The sequence below is a fragment of the Equus przewalskii genome, chromosome X (assembly GCF_037783145.1).
Source record: "Equus przewalskii isolate Varuska chromosome X, EquPr2, whole genome shotgun sequence".
In the NCBI taxonomy this organism is placed as follows: domain Eukaryota; kingdom Metazoa; phylum Chordata; class Mammalia; order Perissodactyla; family Equidae; genus Equus; species Equus przewalskii.
The window spans coordinates 1,814,302-1,835,141 of NC_091863.1; the positions used below are offsets into that span (position 1 = coordinate 1,814,302).

Below are 20,840 nucleotides of genomic sequence, written 5' to 3' on the forward strand. Positions count from 1 at the left end.
GTTTGAACTCTTTCTTGAGTAGGTTGCTTATTTCTGTTTCATTTAGTCCTTTTTTTCTGGGTTTTTGTCCTGTTCTCTTGCTTAGAATCTATTCCTTTGTCTTCTCCTTATGCCTCTTTCTCTCTGGTTATGTCTATGTATTAAGTGAGTCAGCTATGGCTCCTGATCTTGGAGAACTGGCCTTACGTAAGAGATGTCCGTTCAGGCCCAGCAGTGTTCTTCCCTCTTGTCACCATTCCAAATGATCCAGGAGTGACCCCTTTGTGGGCTACTTGTGTCCTTTTGCTGTGGCAGGATTACTCTTAATGCAGGTACACAGGGAATCTAGTCTTTCCTTCGCTGGCCAGCTGTTTGTAAATCCAGTTTGGGGAGCCTCAGCACCATTGGCTACAGGGTCTAACAGCCCACTCCTGTTGCAGTTTTCCTTAGGGTGGCTCCTGGCTGGCCTGCTGAGATACTCTGCTGCTCCTGAAGGTGGCTTTTTTCCTTTCCAAAAGGTACTTCTGCCTCTTCCACTTTAGTCAGAACTGTCCCTTGTCGTGGGGGTTATTTTTATATGCTTTTCAGTTTTCTATCCAGGGTAATTTTTCCAAAAATAGTTGTTACCTGATTGTATTCGTGGGAGGAGATGAGTTCAGATACTGCTTATGTTGCCATCTTGATGAGATCTTTTGGATTTTTCTATTAAAAAAAGAATTTGTTTTATTTACTACTTGATAACCCTGTTTGCTTCACATGCTGATGAGAGACTTCTTACTAGTACTATTTTCATAATTTGAGAGAAGTAGGCAGTATGTAACTTTCTTCCTTTTGCAATCTGTATTTTCTAAGTGTTCCATAGTAACTATTTACAGCTCTGCGGAAATAAAAAACATTGACTATTTTTCAAAATGTCAAGGTCCTGCTTTCTTTTTTGTTCCTTCTTTGCCAAAATAAGTTTGGCACCTCAAAGTTATTTTAAATTGTTTTCCTCCCAAAATCTTGCTTCCACAAACATTTTCCCAAGCTCCTCCACCTAGATAACAATTCCTGACCCTTCAGTCCTGTCAATTCAATTTGACTAAGAAAGATGAGATGATGATGTTGAGGATGATGATGGTGGTGGTAATGATGATGGTGTTCTTTCTGATGTTCACTGTATGTAGGATTTTACTTTGTAATTACTTTACAAATTTGGAAGCTGGCTTTGTGTGGTTTGGTTAAGTAATCTGGGGAGAAACAAAGCCAGAATTCTAATCCAGAAAGTCTTGGTTCCAGAGCTTGCACGACATACCAGAACAGTCTTGGGAATATCAGTTGATACCTTACCACTAGGAAGTGATCTTGTCTCCAGTTTTTTGCTCTGAAGTCTACATTGTCTGGTATTAATATAGTCACTCAGCTGTTTTATGACGAAGACTAGTAGAGTCCATATGATTTTTCCACTCCTTTACCATTAACCTGTGTTTTTACTAACTAATCATTACTAATTAACCATATATATTTTTTTCTTTGCTTTAATCTTTGTGGTGGGGAATAGGTTATTTCTCTTAACCATTTTTTTTAGTAAGGTTATGAAAGTTAACATCCTTGTGAAATTGCTGTTGTACATCATTATTAGTCTTGTTGTAGGTACAACACTTCACCCCTAGTGCCCTCCCCCACCCCCTTTCCCCTGGCAACCACTGATCAGTTCTCTTTGTCCATATGTTAACTACCACCTATGAGTGGAGTCATACAGAGTTCGTCTTTCTCTGTCTGGCTTATTTCACTCAACATAATACCCTCAAGGTCTATCCATGTTGTTGTGAATGGGATGACTTTGTCCTTTTTTATGGCTGAGTAGTATTCCATTGGATATATATACCACGTCTTCTTTATCCAATCATCAGTTGCTGGGCACTTAGGTGGGTTTGATGACTTGGCTATTGTGAATAATGCTGCAATGAACATAGGGGTGCATGGAACTTTTGGAATTGCTGATTTCAGGTTCTTAGGATAGATACCCAGTAGTGGGATGGCTGGGTCATAAGGTATTTCTATTCTTAACTTTTTGAGAAATCTCCATACGGTTTTCCATAGAGGCTGCACCAGTTTGCATTCCCACCAACAGTGTATGAGGGTTCCCTTTTCTCCACAGCCTCTCCAACATTTGTCACTCTTGGTTTTGGATATTTTTGCCACTCTAACAGGTGTAAGGTGATATCTTACTGTAGTTTTGATTTGCATTTCCCTGATGATTAGTGATGATGAGCATCTTTTCGTGTGTCTATTGGCCATCCGTATATCTTCTTTGGAGAAATGTCTGTTCATGTCCCCTGCCCATTTTGTAATTGGGTTGTTTGATTTTTTTATTGTTGAGTTGTGTGCGTTTTTTGTATATTATGGAGATTAACCCTTTGTCGGATAAATAACTTGTGAATATTTTTTCCCAATTAGTGTGCTGTTTTTTTGTTTCAATCCTGTTTTCCCTTGCCTTGAAGAAGCTCTTTAGTCTGATGAAGTCCCATTTGTTTATTCTTTCATTGTTTCCCTCATGTGATGGGTTATGGTGTCCAAAAAGATTCTTTTGAAGCTGATGTCAAAGAGTGTACTGCCGATATTCTCTTCTAGAAGACTATTGTTTCAGTCCTAATCTTTAGGTCTTTGATCCATTTTGAGTTTATTTTAGTAAATGGTGAAAAAGAATGGTTGATTTTCATTCTTTTACATGTAGCTGTCCAGTATCCCAGCACCATTTGTTGAAGACACTTGTCTTTCCTCCATTGTAGACCCTCAGCTCGTTTGTCAAAGATTAGCTGTCCATAGATGTGTGGTTTTATTTCTGGGCTTTCAATTCTGTTCCATTGATCTGTGCATCTGTTTTTGTACCAGTACCATGCTGTTTTGATTACTGTAGCTTTGTAGTATGTTTTGAAGTCAGGGATTGTGATGCCTCCAGCTTTGTTCTTCTTTCTCAGGATGGCTTTAGGAATTCCAGGTCTTTTGTTGCCCCATATGAATTTTAGGATTCTTTGTACAATTTCTGTAAAGAAGGTCCTTGGAATTCTGATTGGAATAGCGTTGAATCTGTAGATTGCTTTAGGTAGTATAGACATTTTAACTATGTTTATTCTTCTAATCCATGTGCATGGACTGTCTTTCCATCTCTTTATGTCGTCATCGATTTCTTTCAAGAAGGTCTTGTAGTTTTCGTTGTATAGATCTTTCACGTCCTTGGTTAAATTTATCCCAAGGTATTTTATTCTTTTTGTTGCAATTGTGAATGGGATTGAGTTCTTGAGATCTTTTTCTGTTAGTTCATTGTTAGTATATCGAAATGCTACTGATTTATGTATGTTGATTTTATACCATGCAACTTTGCTGTAGTTGTTGATTGTTTCTAATAGTTTTTCTATGGATTCTTTGGGGTTTTCTATATATAAGATGATGTTGTGTGCAAACAGCGAGAGTTTTACTTCTTCGTTGCCTATTTGGATTCCTTTTATTTCTTTTTCCTGCCTAATTGCTCTGGCCAAAACTTCCAGTACTATGTTGAATAAGAGTGGTGAAAGTGGGCACCCTTGTCTTGTTCCTGTTCAGAGAGGGATGGGTTTCAGTTTTTGTCCGTTGAGTATGATGTTGGCTGTGGGTTTGTCATATATGGCCTTTATTATGTTGAGGTACTTTTTTTCTATACCTATTTTATTGAGGGTTTTTATCATAAAAGGATGTTGGATCTTGTCGAATGCTTTCTCTGCATCTATTGAGATGATCATGTGGTTTTTGTTTCTCATTTTGTTAATGTAGTGAATCACGTTGATTGACTTGCAGATGTTGAACCATCCCTGTGTCCCTGGTATAAATCCCACTTGATCATGGTGTATAATCTTTGTGATATATTGCTGTATTCGGTTTGCCAAAGTTTTTTTGAGGATTTTTGCACGTATGTTCATCAGTGATATTGGCCTGTAGTTTTCCTTCTTTGTGTTGTCCTTGTCAGGTTTGGGGATCAGGGTGATGTTGACTTCACAGAATGTATTAGGGAGTGCTCCATCTTACTCTATTTTCTGGAATAGTTTGAGAAGGATAGGTATTAAATCTTCTTTGAATGTTTGGTAGAATTCTCCAGAGAAGCCGTCTGGCCCTGGACTCTTATTTTTGGGGAGGTTTTTGATTACTGTTTCTATTTCTTTACTTGTGATTGGTCTATTCAGATTCTCTATTTCTTCCTGATTCAGTTTGGGTACGTTGTATGAGTCTAGGAATTTATCCATTTCTTCTAGGTTCTTCAATTTGTTGCCATATAATTTTTCATAGTATTCTCTTATGATCCTTTATATTTCTTCGGTATCTGTTGTGATTTCTCCTCTCTCGTTTCTGATTTTATTTATTTGAGACTTCTCTCTTTTTTTTTTAGTGAGTCTGGTTAAGGGTTTGTCGATTTTGTTAACTTTTTCGAAGAACCAACTCTTTGTTTCATTGATCCTTTCTACTGTCTTTTTTGTTTCAATATCATTTATTTCTGCTCTAACTTTTAAGATTTCCCTCCTTCTATTGACTTTGGGCTTTGTTTGTTCTTCTTTTTCTAATTCCGTTAGGTGTTTTTTGAGGTTGTTTATGTAAGATTTTTCTTGCTTATTGAGGTGAGCCTGTATTGCGATGAATTTCCCTCTTACGACTGCCTTTGCTGCGTCCCAAATCATTTGGTACAGTGTGTTTTCATTTTCATTTGTCTCCAGATAATGTTTGATTTCTTCTTTAATTTCTCCAATAATCCATTGTTTGTTCAGTAGCATGTTGCTTAGTCTCTACATTTTTGGCCCTTTCCCAGCTTATTCTTGTAGTTGATTTCTAGTTTCATAGCATTATGATCAGAAAAGATGCTTGATATTATTTCAACCCTCTTGAACTTATTGATGCTTGCTTTGTTTCCCAAGATATGGTCTATCCTTGAGAATGTTCCGTGCGTGCTTGAGAAGAATGTGTAACCTGCTGTTTCTGGATGAAGTGTCCTATATGTATCTATTAGGTCCATCTGATCTAATTTTTCATTTAATTCTATAATTTCCTTGTTGATTTTCTGTCTGGATGATCTGTCCATTGGTGTTAATGGGGTGTTGAGGTCCCCTACTATTATTGTATTGCTGTTGATGTCTCCTTTTAGTTTTGTTAATAATTTCTTTACGAATTTTGGTGCTCCTGTGTTAGGTGCGTATATATTTATAAGTGTTATGTCGTCTTGGTGGAGCATCCCTTTTATTGTTATGTACTGCCCCCTTTGTCTTTCTTTATCTGTTTTGCTTTGAAGTCTACTTTGTCTGATATAAATATGGCAACATCTGCTTTCTTTTGTTCATTGTTAGCTTGGAGTATTGTCTTCCATCCCTTCACTTTGAGTCTGTGTTTGTCTTTGGGGCTGAGGTGTGTTTCCTGGAGGCAGCATATTGTTGGATCTTGTTCTTTGATCTATCCTGCCACTCTGTGCCTTTTGATTGGAGAGCTCAATCCATTCACGTTTAGAGTGATTATTGAAATGTGGGGGCCTACTGTTGCCATTTTATCACTTGTTTTCTGGTTCTTTTGCATTTTGTCCTGATGGAGAGCTGTAACTTTGTGTTATTGTCCTTCTGCTTATCTCCTTCGTTCTGGATTTTGTAACCCCTTTCCTTTTTTCGATTTTTCAGGAATGAGGTTCTTCCTGAACATTTCTTGAAGAGGAGGTTTTGTGGGAATGAACTCCATTAACTTTTGTTTATCTGGGAAAGTTTTTATTTCTCCATCATATTTGAAGGATATTTTCACTGGGTAGAGTATTCGTGGCTGCAGGGTTTTGTCCTTCAGAGTTTTGAATATTTCATTCCAATGCTCTTCTAGCCTGTAAGGTCTCTCCTGAGAAATCTGCTGATAGCCTTATGGGGTTTCCTTTGTAAGTTACTTTCTTCTGTCTGGCTGCCCTCAGTATTTTCTCTTTGCCATTGACTTTTGCTAGTTTCACTACTATATGCCTTGGGGTTGGTCTTCTTGCGTTAATAAAGTTTGGAGATCTATTGGCTTCTGTCACATGAAGTTCCATCTCTCTTCCCAAGTTTGGAAAGTTCAGAGCTATTATTTCTTTGAACAGGCCTTCTGCCCCCTTCTCCTTCTCTTCTCCCTCTGGTATACCTATAATCCTTATGTTGCATCTCCTAATTGAGTCGGATAATTCTCGGAGAGTTTCTTCATTTCTTTTTAGTCTTAGCTCTCTCTCCTCCTCTGTCTGCAGCATTTCCATATTCCTATCCTCCAAATTGCTAATTCTGTCCTCCATATTATCGACCCTACTGTTCAGAGAGTCCAGATTTTTCTTAATTTCCTCCATTGTGTTCTTCATCTCCAGTATTTCTAATTGGTTCTTCTTTATAGCGTCAAGCTTTTTTGTGACATAGCTCCTGAACTCATTGAGTTGTCTATCTGAATTTCCTTTTAGCTCATTGAGTTTTTTAATAATGGCAGTTTTGAAATCATTGTCATTTAGGTTATAGATTTCATTGTCTTTGGGATTGTTTTCTGGGTGCTTATCATTTTCCTTCTGTGCTGGAGATTTAATATATTTTTTCATACTGCTTGATGGCATGGATTTATGCCTCTGCATAGAGATAGAGTTTAGTCCCTGCTTCCACTTGTTGCGACTGGTGTGTGTGTGGCGGGGGGGCAGCTGTTTAGAGTGCACCAACCAGGAACCCTGTCAGCTGTTACTGACTGTACCTGGACACCTCCTCGTAGTCACAGTGGTCCTGTGGGGTCCCTTGTCAGTTGCAGGGGCAATCGCAAGTGGGCCTCAGGCTGCTGGTGCCTACTGTTGCAGCCCACTTAGACGTGCTCCCTCCTTGTGGTCTGCAGCGGTGTTGTGGGCTTTCCCAGCAGCCAGGAGCAAGATCACCTATAATCGTTGCTTTGTCCCTAAAGGAGCCCACAAGATCACTCTTGTCCACTATAGGTCCCAGCAGAGCTATGGGTATCTTCTGGAGTCTGTTGTTAGCTCACCTACCTGTGCTACTTTTGCCCCAGGGCCTTCCCACCTTGCGATTGCCAGTCGGGACCTCTCCACTAGTGCTGTGCAGAGGCTTTCGCTGAGGCTGCTGTAGGAACCTGGTGTTCCCCCCTGGGCTACGCAGCCATTTCACCGGAGCTCCACTCTGCCCCACTCCACTCTCACGGGATCTCTGGGAGCCCCTTGCCTCGTCTGGGACACGGCCACAGTCCATGGGCCTGGCGGTGGCTTGTATGCTGCTGGCTTGTGGGGAATTCTGCTCTAGGGAGCTTCCTGGTGTTCTCAATGCTGGGCGGAGCCTACCTGCCAATGGCAAGCAGAGGCCCTCCCTGCTGGGGGGGTGTGGGACCCTGATGCGTCCCCCTGGGCCACAGAGCCAGGTGTTGGAGCTCCACCCAGTCCCAAAGCACGTCCACGGGAAGTCCGGTCACCTCCTGCACCAACCCGTGCACTGGAGACTGTGTGCCCAGCATCAGCTGGCGGTCTGCTGCAGTGCCAGGGAATCCACCCGAGCGGGAGCTTCCCTTTGTTTTGGATTCTGGGCGGGGCCTCCCAGCTAATGGCAAGCAGAGGCTTTCCCTGCCATGGGGGTGTGGGACCCAGGAGTGTCTCCCCGGGCTGCAGAGCCAGGCGCTGGACCTCCAACCATGTCCCCAAGCATGTCCAGAGGAAGTCCAGATGCCCCATGCATTGACCCATGTGCCCGAGACTGTGGGCCCGGCAGCAGCTTGCGGTCTGGTGCCATGCCGGGGAATCCGCCCCCCGGGAGCTTCCCTTTGTTTTGGATTCTGGGCGGGGCCTCCCTGCTAATGGCCAGCTGAGGCCTTCCCTGCTGGTGGGTGCTGGACCCTGGGGATTCTCCCTGGGCTTAGGTGTAATCGTGGGGGGCTTGAGTAGGGCTGTTGTCACCTGTTTCCACCATCGCTCCACTGGTGAGTGCATACTCCTGCCCTTGGTGTGTGGTGATGCTCTGGGGGGGTCAGCTGGAAGAGAGCCTCCTGCAGGAACTAGGGGTTGGGGGTCAGGGGTTGGAGAGTTTTCACCTATTTCCACCTCCTCCCGGGGGGATGTCTGTCCACCTTCTGATGTATAGTAGTACGAGACTCTTAAGCATCTTGAGGTGCTATCTGGATATCCTTTGTTAATTGGTGAATGTCCAATAAGTTATAGATTTGATGGGGGAGAGACAAAGAAGACCACTCACTCCGCCATCCTGGTCCCACCTATTAGCACATTCTTATTGCAATTGTCCTCTTAATTGGATTGGTACCCAGTGTAGCTGGTTGCTAGGCTCAGGGGTGTACAGTTGTGATAGGCCTGAGGCGAACAAGGCTGATGTCAGTTGTCTTAGGAGTGCAGCTGAGTAGGTCTAGCCCTTGGCACGGAGGCACTCAGTTTTTTCAGGCGTTGGAAGGTGGGGCCGATCCTTTTTATGGTTATTTGTGAAGCACAAGTCTTCTGCCACTGATAAGCCTCACCCCCCTCTGGACCACATACACTGTCAGCACAGTCCTGGTCCGTGCACACTTCTCAACATCCTAGAGCATACCCCACCACCACATTGCAGGGGCCCCCACCTCTGCCCCAATGCCCCCCACAGTTCACCAGGTCCTCACATGAGCCCTGCCCTGCCCTACAGAGGCAGACACCCTTGCCTGCCTGTAGAGGATCAAGGCACTCAGTAAATGCAGGCTGAAAAGTAGCCTGAGGGCTTGCTGTTAGGTGGGGCCAGTGCCTAGGGCAGGTTGCCTGCCCTGGCTGAACTGGATTAAATCTGTGCTCTAGTGGGTGTGGCAGGCCCCTGGGCTAACAGCCTCACGCACCTCAATGGCCCCCACCTGTGTCCGTATCAGCACGCCTGGACCAGCTCAGAACAACGGCCCCCACCAATGTCTCAGTCTCTGGAGAGGATCCTCCTCTCACCAAGATGCCCCCAGAGCCCACCAGTGAGTCTTGTTTCACCAAAGGACAGTCAGCTTTCTTTCTGGTGACTTTAGGTTGCTGCAATGAGTGAGTCTGTGTGTGGGCCCTTTAATACCCGGATCTTTTTGGCTTTCGGCTGATAGCTTTTCTGAGGTGTCCTCACTGCTGTTAATAACCAGTAAAGCCACATAGTAAGACCTCCCTCTCAGTTGGGCTGAGTCCGAAGGATGGTTATAGCAGTATTGCCCCCGCTCCGGAACTCACTCCTCCAGGGAGGGCTGCGTAACTTAGGTTGGCTCCCGCCTGGCCAGCTGAGAAGCTCTGCTGCTCCCAAAGGTGGCTTTTTTCCTCTCTGGCCAGAGTTACTGCCTCTTCTGCTTTCGTCAGGACTGTCCTTTGTTGTGGGGGTTCTTTTTATCCAGTTTTCAGTTTTCAATCCAGGGCCATTCTTCCTAAAATTGTTGTAACCTGGTTGTGTTTGTGGGAGGAGGTGAGTTGAACGTCTGCTCACAGCGCCATCTTGACGAGAATCCCAACTAAATAATTTTTGATAAACTTTTTAGTTTTCTTATCTCTGAAGTGGGAAAGATATAAATAACTATTTATAAACTTGTGAATTATATGAGTTTGATACATTTCAGATACTTAAAACACTGTCAAGCTCATGGAAGAAGTTAATATATAGACATTATATTTGTTCTTGTTTTTTATTATTTTTGTATAGTTAAATAATTTAGCAAAGTATAGTTTAGTAGAATTTCTCCAAATGATGAGCTCAACTTGCAGAGAGACTTTTTTTTTAAAACGCTTGTTATTTTTTTGTTGACACAATTGACTCATTGTTTGAATTGTTTTATATTTTAATATCTTTCTTCAAGTCAAACAGATACTGTATTTATATAACATCGTGCATACTATTTTTAAACTTAAATTGAATATTCCCTAGTGATCTTTAGCTGGCTTCTTTGTTATTCTTAAAGTTCTGTGTTAGCAATATCTATAATTTTTCTTACTATTGTTTTCAAATTTATATCTATAATTAATTTTGGAATTCATTAATATTGGGGATTTTCCTTTGTTAATTCCTTTCTTCTGCTGCTGTGGGGTTTTAAAATGTTCTTTAATTTTACTTACTAAGATTGATTTTTAGGTCATTTATTTTCAATCAATCCTGTTTGCTCATGAATGCAGTTAAGGTTGTTATAATGCTTTTAGAGTTTCATTTTTACCTTTCTTCAAAGCATAAATGGAGTGTTATTAACTCATTTTCTAAATGGAATACAATTTGAATTTTGATTTCCTATTTTAATGTACGTGAGGAATGACTATTTAGTCTCTCTTTCTTTGTTTTCTGGTTTAATTGCATTATGTTTGGAGAATGTAAAAGAAACCAGTGTGATTTTTTGTGGGTATGTGACATAAGCATACTTGAAAAGAATTCTCACTGTTTCTTTCAATTGATTTTAGTATACAACTATTTTAACAGAATTTCAGATTCTTTCTATTCTTGATAATCTTCCATGTGCTTATTTCTCTAATTTCTGAGATAACCGTTGAAATAAAAGTAACTTTGATTATGGAAAATTTATTTCTCATTATATTCTTGAAAAGCATATATATCTAAATTCCTGAATTATTGATTCCTTTCCTTCTCTAGTACTTCTTATCCTTTCAGTCAGTAAAACCTATTAGCTCCATTTCCAGGTTTTCTTTTAACTACACAACTTATTTTTGTTTCCTGTATCACCATCTAAAGCGCAGTCTTTATTGCATTAGTCTCCTATTTTGTACTCTTGCCTTATACAAAGATTTTCTAAAAAACGGTTATTTTTCTGATAAATCAGATGATGTGATTTCCTTTTTTAAAGCCTCCTAATGTCTTTTACTTTGAATTAAATTTTAACTGCTTTCTGTTCTATCACACAACTTACAGGATCAGATCAAATCTATCTCTAATCTCACCTGTGTCTTTCTTTCCTTTAAAAGAATGTGTATATATGTGTGTGTAAATGTATGCATGTGTTTATTGTCTGTTTTCCTAGAAGGAATATATGTTTTATATGACTATATTTGCTATAGCTCTCATTATAGAAGATTAATGAATATTTATTTCTTGAAAGTGAATATTTTTTCAATGTAAAAAAAGTGAGTAGGCAGAAAAGAATATATCATAAAATGAAAAATTTTAAATAGAATATTATCACTTATGAAAAATATTTTCTAATCTTTTAATGTTTACTTTTAATAGCATTGCTGATGACATTTTCCCTAATATCAGCTACTTATGGGGCTATTCACTGCAATATACTGTCCATCCAGATCAAGTACGACGATACTAACATAAGGCTACAGCCAATAGAATTCATCTGCATCATGATATGGCGTTGCTTGGAGATTACCTCACGTGTAGTGACTCTGGTACTGTTTACTACATCTCTGAAACTGAAGAGCATGCCCTTTTTATTAACCATATTTTCCGTATCATTGCTGGCACCATGGCTGGAATTTTGGAGAAGTGGAGCTCACCTTCCCAGCAATACTAAAAAGAACTTGCATCCAGTGAGTACAGTATTCATGCTTATCATGATCACTCTACTATATGCTGCCATCAACTTCTCCTGCTGGTCGGCAGTGAAACTGCAATTGTCAAGTGAGGAAATAATTGATAAGAGACAGCAGTGGCATCATAGAATCCTACACTACAGCTTTCGGTTTTTAGAAAATGTGGTAATGACATCGGTATTTAGATTTTTTGGCGGGAAGTCTTTATTGAACTGCTGTGATTCATTAATTGCCACGCAGCTCATCATAACCTACCTGTTATCCATTGGTTTTATGTTCCTCTTCTATCAGTATTTGCATCCAGAGTGGTCAGACAAAGCATTACCAGAACATGCTGAAAATCGGCCTGAAGAAATGTGATTTTACATAAAATTTAGAGAAAAGTCAATTCAAAGAATAAGAATAAGCAGCTGATAACTTACTATCATTTCCAGAATGGGTGTTTTTCATTTAAGAAATTATAGGCTACTCATTAAGAAATGGACTTCCCTAGAAAAATGAAAAAACATGCTGAATGTGACTTTATTAAGATACTCCTAATGATAAGTGAAATTAAATTTTATTTCACATAAATCAAATACTTGTAAGCAGTTGCTAATAAAATTGATTTTTCTCCTGTGACTCTATACTACTTTGAGTCCTATCATTACTTCCAAGTAAATAACTTCTAATTTTTGTTTTCTCAACTCTAATTACAGAATTAGCAAAAACAAAAAAATAAAAATTCATCTGAGTCCAGATGGGACCAGAGCAGGACAAATAAACATAATCCATTTTCATCTACTGCATCTTCAGAACTTTTGTCTTTACTTAGTCAAACAGTATTTGCATTCTAGCACAAGTTATTTGTGAACATTCCATTTCAAAAAGAGTGTTTCTACAGGTTTCATTCTGTATTTTTCTTAAGGTAAGAACAACCTGAAAGAGAATTCTTAAGAGAATGATAGTATTTATATTATTTAAGATAGCTAAAACTCCTCCTCATTCAACTTTGACAGCCAAAAAGCAATATCATATTAATACATCTTAAAACACAAAACCTGTTATTAAAAAGAAAAGGTTATGTCAGAATAAGTTGAAATAAAAATAATACAATAGTACAATAGCTCTAATGTTCAAAGGACAGATGTAAAATCTATATATTCTTTTATTTTGACAACTTCATTTCCTTTATTCTTGAGAAAGCAATAGCCATTTGGGATCAAGAATCCTAAAGAACAATATGATTTGAAAATCCAATAATTTTATATGTTTTCTTTTCTTAAAACAACTCTATACCAAAAGACGGAGACAATAACTTTCTTTTTTCTTTATTTTAAGTTTTTCCAGATTTATTGAAATATACAAAAAATTTGTAAACTTAACGTGTACAATATGATGAGCCAATACATCTATATATTGCGAAATGATTACCGCAATAAGGTTAGTTAACACATCCATCACTTTACATAACTACAATTTTTTGTGTGCGTGGTGAGATCACTAATGATGCACTGTCTTTTCAACTTTAAAGTATATAATACAATATTGTTAGCTACAGTCATCACTAAATATTAGATCCCCAGAACTTAGTCATGTTATAACTGGATGAATATTTTTGATGAATATCTCTCCATTTTTCCCAACCCTCACCCACTGGCAATGACAATTCTGCTCTGTTTCTATGTGTTTGGGTTTGTCTCTTAGATTTCACATATAAGTGAGATCATGCAGTATTTGCCTTTCTCTGTTTGACATATTTCACTTGGCATAATGTCTTCAAGGTCCATCCATGTTTTTCAAATGGCAGGATTTCCTTCTTTTTTATGGCTGAATAGCATTTCATCGTATATGTGTTTATATATATGTATATGTTTGTGCGTATATTACAGGTATGTGTATAGGGAATTGGGGATAGAGCAGTGTAGGAGTTTTTGTACAATATTGGAAGTAAAAAGTATGTAATTCTGTCTGGATAGTTTAAGGTGTTAATTGTAATTCTCATGACAGCTAAACCAAACATAAGTAAAAAATACACAGGGGCCTGGCCCTGTAGCCGAGTGGTTAGGTTTGCACGCCCCGCTGCAGGCGGCCCAGTGTTTCGTTGGTTCAAATCCTGGGCATGGACATGGCACTGCTCATCAAACCACGCTGAGGCAGTGTCCCACATGCCACAACTAGAAGGACCCACAACAAAGAGTATACAATTATGTACCGGGGGGCTTTGGGGAGAAAAAGGAAAAAAATTAAAATCTTTAAAAAAAAATACACAGAAAAGTAAAAGGCAAGAGAATCAAACTGGTGCTCTATAGAAACATTAATGAAACACGAAAGAAAGCAGTTTTGAAGGAACCGAGGAAAAAAAATGACATAGAAACACATAACAAAATGGTAGAATGTCTTTATATGTCAGTTATTACCTCAAATGCAAATGAATTAAACCTTTCAAATGACAGGCAGAGAATGGAAGAATTGAATTTCTAACAGTCCCGATCCAGCTATATGCTATCTAGAAGGGATTCATATTAGATCCAAAGACACAATCTATGCAAACAGTGACAAAAAGACAGCTGCATAGACTATACAAATATCAATGGGGTTAATCATCATGAAGATATAACACTTATAAATATACACATACTATCAGTAGAGCCCCAAACTCCATGAAGCAAAAACTGACAGAACTGATTAATAGTTCCATAATAATAACTCAAGATGCAAATACCCCATTTTTAAATTTTTTTTGAGGAAGATTAGCCCTGAGCTAACTGCTGCCAATCCTCCTCTTTTTGCTGAGGAAGACTGGCCCTGAGGTAACATCCATGCCCATCTTCCTCTACTTTTTTATATGTGGGATGCCTACGACAGCAGGGCTTTTGCCAAGCGGTTCCATGTCCACACCTGGGATCCCTGCCAGCGAACCCTGGGCTGCTGAGAAGCGGAACGTGCACATTTAACCACTTCGCCACTGGCAGGCCCCGAATTACCCCATTTTTAATCATGGATAGAACAATCAATCAGTAGCTCAAAAGAAAAATACAGGATTTTAATAGTACTTTAAACCAACTAAATCCATCAGACGTACAAAACATTCCACCCAACAACTGACTACACATTCTTGTTGATTTGTTTTGAGTTTTTGAGGGACGTGCCTTTGTCTGTGCACACAGATGTACTACCAGCCCCTCTGAAGAATCAGTCCTTGTAGGAGGGGGTCTTGGTGGGTCCTAGGTTATGGCCTCCATATATCACATGGGCAGGAAGACATGAGGTGCATCTCAATGTGCATACACCGAGATTGGGCTGCCAGGCTCGTAGAAGAGATTGATGAGCCTGGGCTCATCCTAGACAACCACATTCTGGCAAAAGCTACGGAAAGTGGCATAGAAATTCATGCACATGGAGGGATTCTAGCTATCATAGTCATTCCTGTGTCTGAAGTGCGCATGCGTACTCTGCAGGATTGAGCACGTTAGGCCACAAAACAACTCTCATTATATGTAAAAAGATTGAAATCAAACCAAGTGTTTTCTCCAACCACAGTGAGATAAAACTAGAGATAATTAAAAAAAGAGAGAAACAAAAGGATATTTCCAAAGTATTTGGAAATTGAATAACACCTTTTAAACAACGAATGGTTCAGTGAAGAGTCCACAGGGAATTAGAAAATAATCACAGAAGAAGAAAACTAGAAACATAACATACCAAAACAAATGGGATACAGAAAAATCAGAGCTCACCGAGACATACATAGCCAAAGACGTGTACTTTAAAAAGAAAGGTCTCAAATCAATAAAATAACTTTATACGTCAAGGAAGTAGAAAAAGAAGAACAAAGTAATTCTAAAGGTAGCAAAAGGAAGGAAATAATAAAGATAAAAGTGGAGACAAACAAGATACAGAATAGAGAACACCAACTCAACCAGAGGTTTGTTCTTGGAAAAGATCAACAAAATTGACAAATCTTTAACTAGACTGACTAAGAAAAAAGAGAAAAGACTAAAATTACTAAAATCAAAAAATAAAGTGATGTCATTACCACCAACTTTATAGAAATAAAAAGAACTATTGGAGAACACTGAGAACAATTATATGCCAACAAATCACATACCAGATGAAATGGACAAGTTTCTAGAAACACACAAACTATCAAAACTGACCCAAGAAGAAGCTGAAAATCCAAACAGACTTATTAAAAGTTAGGAAATTAAATCAGTTGTCAAAAATCTGCCAAGAAAGTAAATCCAAGTTCCAGATGGTCTCACTAATCAATAGATAAACAAAAACGTGCTATATCCATGCAATGGAATATTATTCATCCATATATAAAAATAAATGAAGAAATTCATTCATAAAAGGGAATTCACATTCCACAATGTGAATCAACTTCAAAAATATTCTGCTCAGTGAAGGAAGCCAGACAGGAAGGCTGTACATTGCGAGATTTCATTTGTGTGAAATGTCCAAAGTCTCATATGCATAGAGACAGAAAGCGCATTAGGTGTTGCCAAGGAATAAGGAATGGGTGTTCTTGAACTAGAGATTGGTGATGGGTTTACTACATTGTGAATGTACTAAACGCCACTGAATTGTGTACTTTTACAAAGTTAAAGTATTGAATTTCATATTTTGTGAGTTTTAGCATAATTATAATAAAACATGGTGGCTTAAATAGCAATAAGTAGTTAAGGGAAATAGTTCTGCTTTCAGAATGATGGAGGAGCAGCATTTTCCATATTCCTCCCTTTAAGTACAGCTACAGATGCAGGATGTTATACATAAAACAAATGTAATAAGACCCTAAAACTGGAACGAAGAGGGAAAATTGGGCAAAGACCTCGGAATATGAAAAGAACAATATGGCAATACATTCTTTGTTGTCTTTTTTTCCCTCACATATCTCAGACTCGATACTGGAGAAGCCAGCAGTCTGGAAAACCTAATGGGCACAGACAGCAAAAAAAGCCTCAAAAATAGCCTGTTCTCTCCAGGCAAATGAAAGGAAAAGCCTAACAAGACTGAAAACATTTAGACAATAATCATTCTACTCAAGCAATCCCCACAAAATAACTGTGGCCTCATCCCCACGCATGCCAGCAAATGCTGAGAGAGTGTAGACTTCTACCTTCACCAGACTGTGATCAAGCACACCACTGTTTTGCTAGGATATTGTCAGAGAATGCTGAATAACGAGCCATATTTTCCTACAGCCGACTTACAGCAAGACTCAAGCCCCCCATGTTGTCAGTGAAGACCTGTATGGAGCCAGAATTTCCACTCGCTCTCAGCTCTCAGCAGTAATGAGGCACACCTACATTTCCCCACTGGAGTGGTGTCAGAGAAAGGTCAGCGGAGAGTTAAGACTTTCACCACCACCTACTGGAAATGAGATCATTCCTTTCTGGGGTGTCAGTAGAGTCCCCATGGGAAGCAGCCATGCTCCTACCTTCACCAATAGGGAAGTATCAGCTGAAGCCTAGTAGGAAGGCCAGAACTTTCACCTTCACATAAAAGTAATGAGGAGTTCGGCACCTCCAAGTGAAGGCCAAGTGGGGAAACTAGACTTTTACCACACGTGGAAGTAACAAAGCTGTACCCCTCCTGCCTCCTCTCTTGCCGGAGTACTGTCAGACAATGTCAGCTAAGAGAAAGCTAAAATAATGCTCAGGATCTCATAACATGACACCCAAAGTATCCAGGTTTTCACTGAAATACGCTTTTCAAATCAAGAACGAGGAATTTCTCACACTGAATAAGTAAAGACAAAAGATACAAATACCGAGAGGACACAGATATTAGAGTTATCTGATGAGCATTTTAAACAGCCGTCATAAAAATGAGCAATTAAAATTCAATGAGTGGGGCCTGCGTGGTGCCTCAGTGGTTAAGGGTGCATGTTCTGCTTTGCTGGCTAGGGTTCGCCGATTTGGAGCCCAGGTGCAACATGGCACAGTGTGACAGGCCATGCTGTGGTGCACCTCCCACATATAAAATAGAGGAAGATGGGCATGGATGTTAGCTCAGGGCCGGTCTTCCTCAGCAAAAGAGGAGGATTCGCAGCAGATGTTAGCTCAGGGCTAATCTTCCTAAAGAAATAAAAAATGAAATAAATAAAATTCAATAAGCAATTAAAACATGCTGAAATCAAATGCAAAGATAGAGAATCCCACAAAGAAACAGGAGTCTAAGAAAATAGCAGCTACCAAGAACTAGATGAAAAATACAAAACTAAAAAGGCCCAATAATCAAAATAAAAAACCCAATGCGTGAGCTCAATAGCATGGAGAAAAGAAGGAAAGAAACAGTATCTTCAATCTGCTTGAAGATAGAGCAATAGAAATAACCCAGGGATCAACATACAGAAAGAAGACGGGAAAAAATATGTAAATCCTCATGGACCTATGGCACCATAACAAACTGGACAATATTCTCGTCTTTGAAGTCCTAGAATGAGAGGAAAAGGCAAAGTTCATTTGAAGAAAAGATGGCTGAAATTTGTTCACCATTGGTAAAAAAACAAACAGATTCAGGAATATAAGACCTGACATAGAACAAACGAAAAAGAAAAATCCGAACAAAGACACATCATTGTCAATTTCTGAAAACTAAGACAAAGATAAATTCTTGAAAGCAGTGAGAGCACTTTACCTATCGGGGAAAAAGAATTAAAATGACGGTAGATTTTTCATTATGGAGGGCAGAAGTAGTGGCACAAAATATTTCGAGTACTAAAATTGAAGAGCTGTCAGTAAGGAATCTTACATCCAGTGAAATGGCCTTCAGAAATGAGGAAGAAATAAGATATTTACACATGAAGCAAAAGTCAGAGAATCTATCACCAACCAACCTACTGTCAAAAAATAACTTTAAAAATTTTTCTAAAGATGGAGGAAATGATAAAAGAAGGAAGAGATGTTCCAAGGAAGAAAGGACAATGGCAAGAGAAACAATGCAAATAAATGTAACATGTACTCCTCCTCCAGAGTTTTCTAAATTATTTCTGACAGTTGAAGCAAGGGATATCACACACGCTGATGTGGTCTCAAGGTATGTATAAAAGGAAATATTTAAGACAATTATAAATGGGAGGGGTCAAAGGCATATAAGGATGTAAACTTCTGTGCTGTACTCAGTATCGAAAAAGGTCAACATTAGTATACTGTGATGAGTTATGTATACGTGGTAGCTAATGCAAACGCCAAAAAACCCCACTCTACAAAGAAATTACCCTTAAAACCAAACTATGGATACATCAAATTGGAATTATTAAAAAAAAAAGTTCCAGTAACCATAGCAAGGTAGGAAAAAGAAAAGGAGAACAGAAGAACTCAGAGGGACAAAAAATAATGAGGGGGGCTGGCCCCGTGGCCGAGTGGTTGGGTTCGCGCGCTCCGCTGCAGGCGGCCCAGTGTTTCCTTGGCTCGAATCCTGGGCGCGGACATGGCACTGCTCATCGGGCCACGCTGGGGCAGCGTCCCACATGCCACAACTAGGACCCACAGCGAAGAATATGCAACTGCGTACTGGGGGACTTTGGGGAGAAAAAGGAAAAATAAAATCTTAAAAAAAAATAAAATAAAATAATGAGGCAGCCCTGATGGCCTGGTGGTGAGATTTCAGTGAGCTCCACCTCAGCAGCTGGGTTGGGTTCCTGGGTACAGAACCGCACCAATCATCTGTCAGTAGCCATGCTATGGCCATGGCTCACATGGAAGGACTAGAAGGACTTACAACTAGAAATATAACTATGTACTGAGCTTTGGGGTGGAGAAAAGAAAAAAGAGAGGAAAACGGCAACAGATGTTAGCTTGGGATGAATTTTTCCCTGAAAAAAATAAAAATAATAACAAAAAAGAGTGATGAAATAACATAAACCCAAACATAAAGGGAATTACACTAAATGAAAAAGTCAAGGTATATAATGAAAAAATACACTAAGATGAAAATGAAGGGGTAGTGAAGAGGCATGCAGAAATTAACTGGAAATGTATGAACAGACATTATAGCTAAACATAAAATGCAGTATCAGATTCAAAATATCATTGGCATAAAAAGGCATAGAATCAACACAATAAAAAATCCAAAAAAGCACGTGGAAGTTTAGAAGCATTCCCTTAAGAGAGACAAAGGGAATAAATAGTTAACAATTCTTAAAATAATAGCTATTTTTAAATCTATAGGTATAGATAAGAACAGAGACTCTCCTCCTACCACCATGTTTTTCCCTTCTAACTTTCACACAATACAGTTAAAAGAACAAATATGTGTATATGCACCAACTGTTATTTATCTATTACTGCATACAAATTTCCCCTAAAGTTAATTTATCTCAAAGTGTTTTTGAGAGTCAGGGATCTTGGCATGGCTTAACTGCGTGGTTTCCAGACTCAGGGTCTGTTATGAGGTTGTAGTCATGTAAAGACCTGACTGGAGATGGAAAGTCTGCTAATATGTGTCTATTGGCAGGAGGTCTCACTGCCATACCTTATGGATCTCTTTATAGGGCCTGACCTAGATTCCTAAGAGTGAGTAATCTAACAGAGGATCAAAGATGGAGGCCACAGTCTTTTTGAAATCTAATCTCAGAAATCACATAGTAGTACTCTGCCATATGCTCTTGGTCACACAGAACAGCCCTGGTACAGTGTGGAAGGGGATTATACAATGGTATGAATACCAGGAAGCAGTGTTTACTGGAGGCAATCTTAAGGCTGCATACCATGTTATGCCTTCTGGCTTCCAATGATTCAAATCTATTGCACATGAACTCACCCCTTCCAAGGCCCCCAAAAGTCGCATCCCAGCACAACATCTCAAAATGCAGAAACTAAATAAGGTGAAGGCATGGATGAGGTTTCTTAGGTGCAATTCCTTAAGTATAGTTTCTCAAGTACAGTTCTTTGCAAACTGTGAAGCGAAATAGAGAAGTTACTTGCTCACTCTCCCACACAGTTGGCATAAATTGTTGGGACAGGAATGGGACAACACCTGTGGACATTTTTGTTCAAAATGGATAAAAGAGGAGTCACAAAGGTTTCAGGGGTTCATAGCAATTCTGAAATTTAGTTGGGCAAATGTTGGAAATTCCTTGATTAATTCTCAAGGCCTGGAAAGTGTCTCCATGCCTCTTGGATCCACCCTTTGGTGTCCTATTTTCACCTTCTGATTTATCCTTACTTTTCCATCAAAGATAGGCATGTTTGCAGCTGCATAGTTTTCTCAGTACAATTTTTGGAGTCTAAATGGTGGTTTCCGCTTGTATTCTCTCCCTTTCAGTCCTACCTGGTGACATCTCTGCTTATAGGATACTTTTCAAAACTTTGTTAAAATAAGAAAATCAAATAAAATCAAGAATTATATTTTGTGCACTCAAAGTTGGAAACAA

General features: G+C 39.3%; 2 protein-coding genes across 2 annotated transcripts in view; both read left to right on the forward strand.

Annotated features, from left to right (window-relative positions):
• The window catches only part of LOC103556800 (uncharacterized), a 205,919-nt gene that overhangs the window by 169,445 nt on the left and 15,634 nt on the right, over positions 1-20,840 (forward strand). The window lies entirely within an intron of this gene.
• LOC103540407 (XK-related protein 3) lies at positions 7,689-11,870 on the forward strand. Its single transcript, XM_070605339.1, has 2 exons — positions 7,689-7,923; positions 11,163-11,870. The coding sequence occupies exons 1-2, from the start codon at positions 7,689-7,691 to the stop codon at positions 11,834-11,836; spliced, it is 909 nt and encodes a 302-aa protein (XP_070461440.1). The 3' UTR covers positions 11,837-11,870.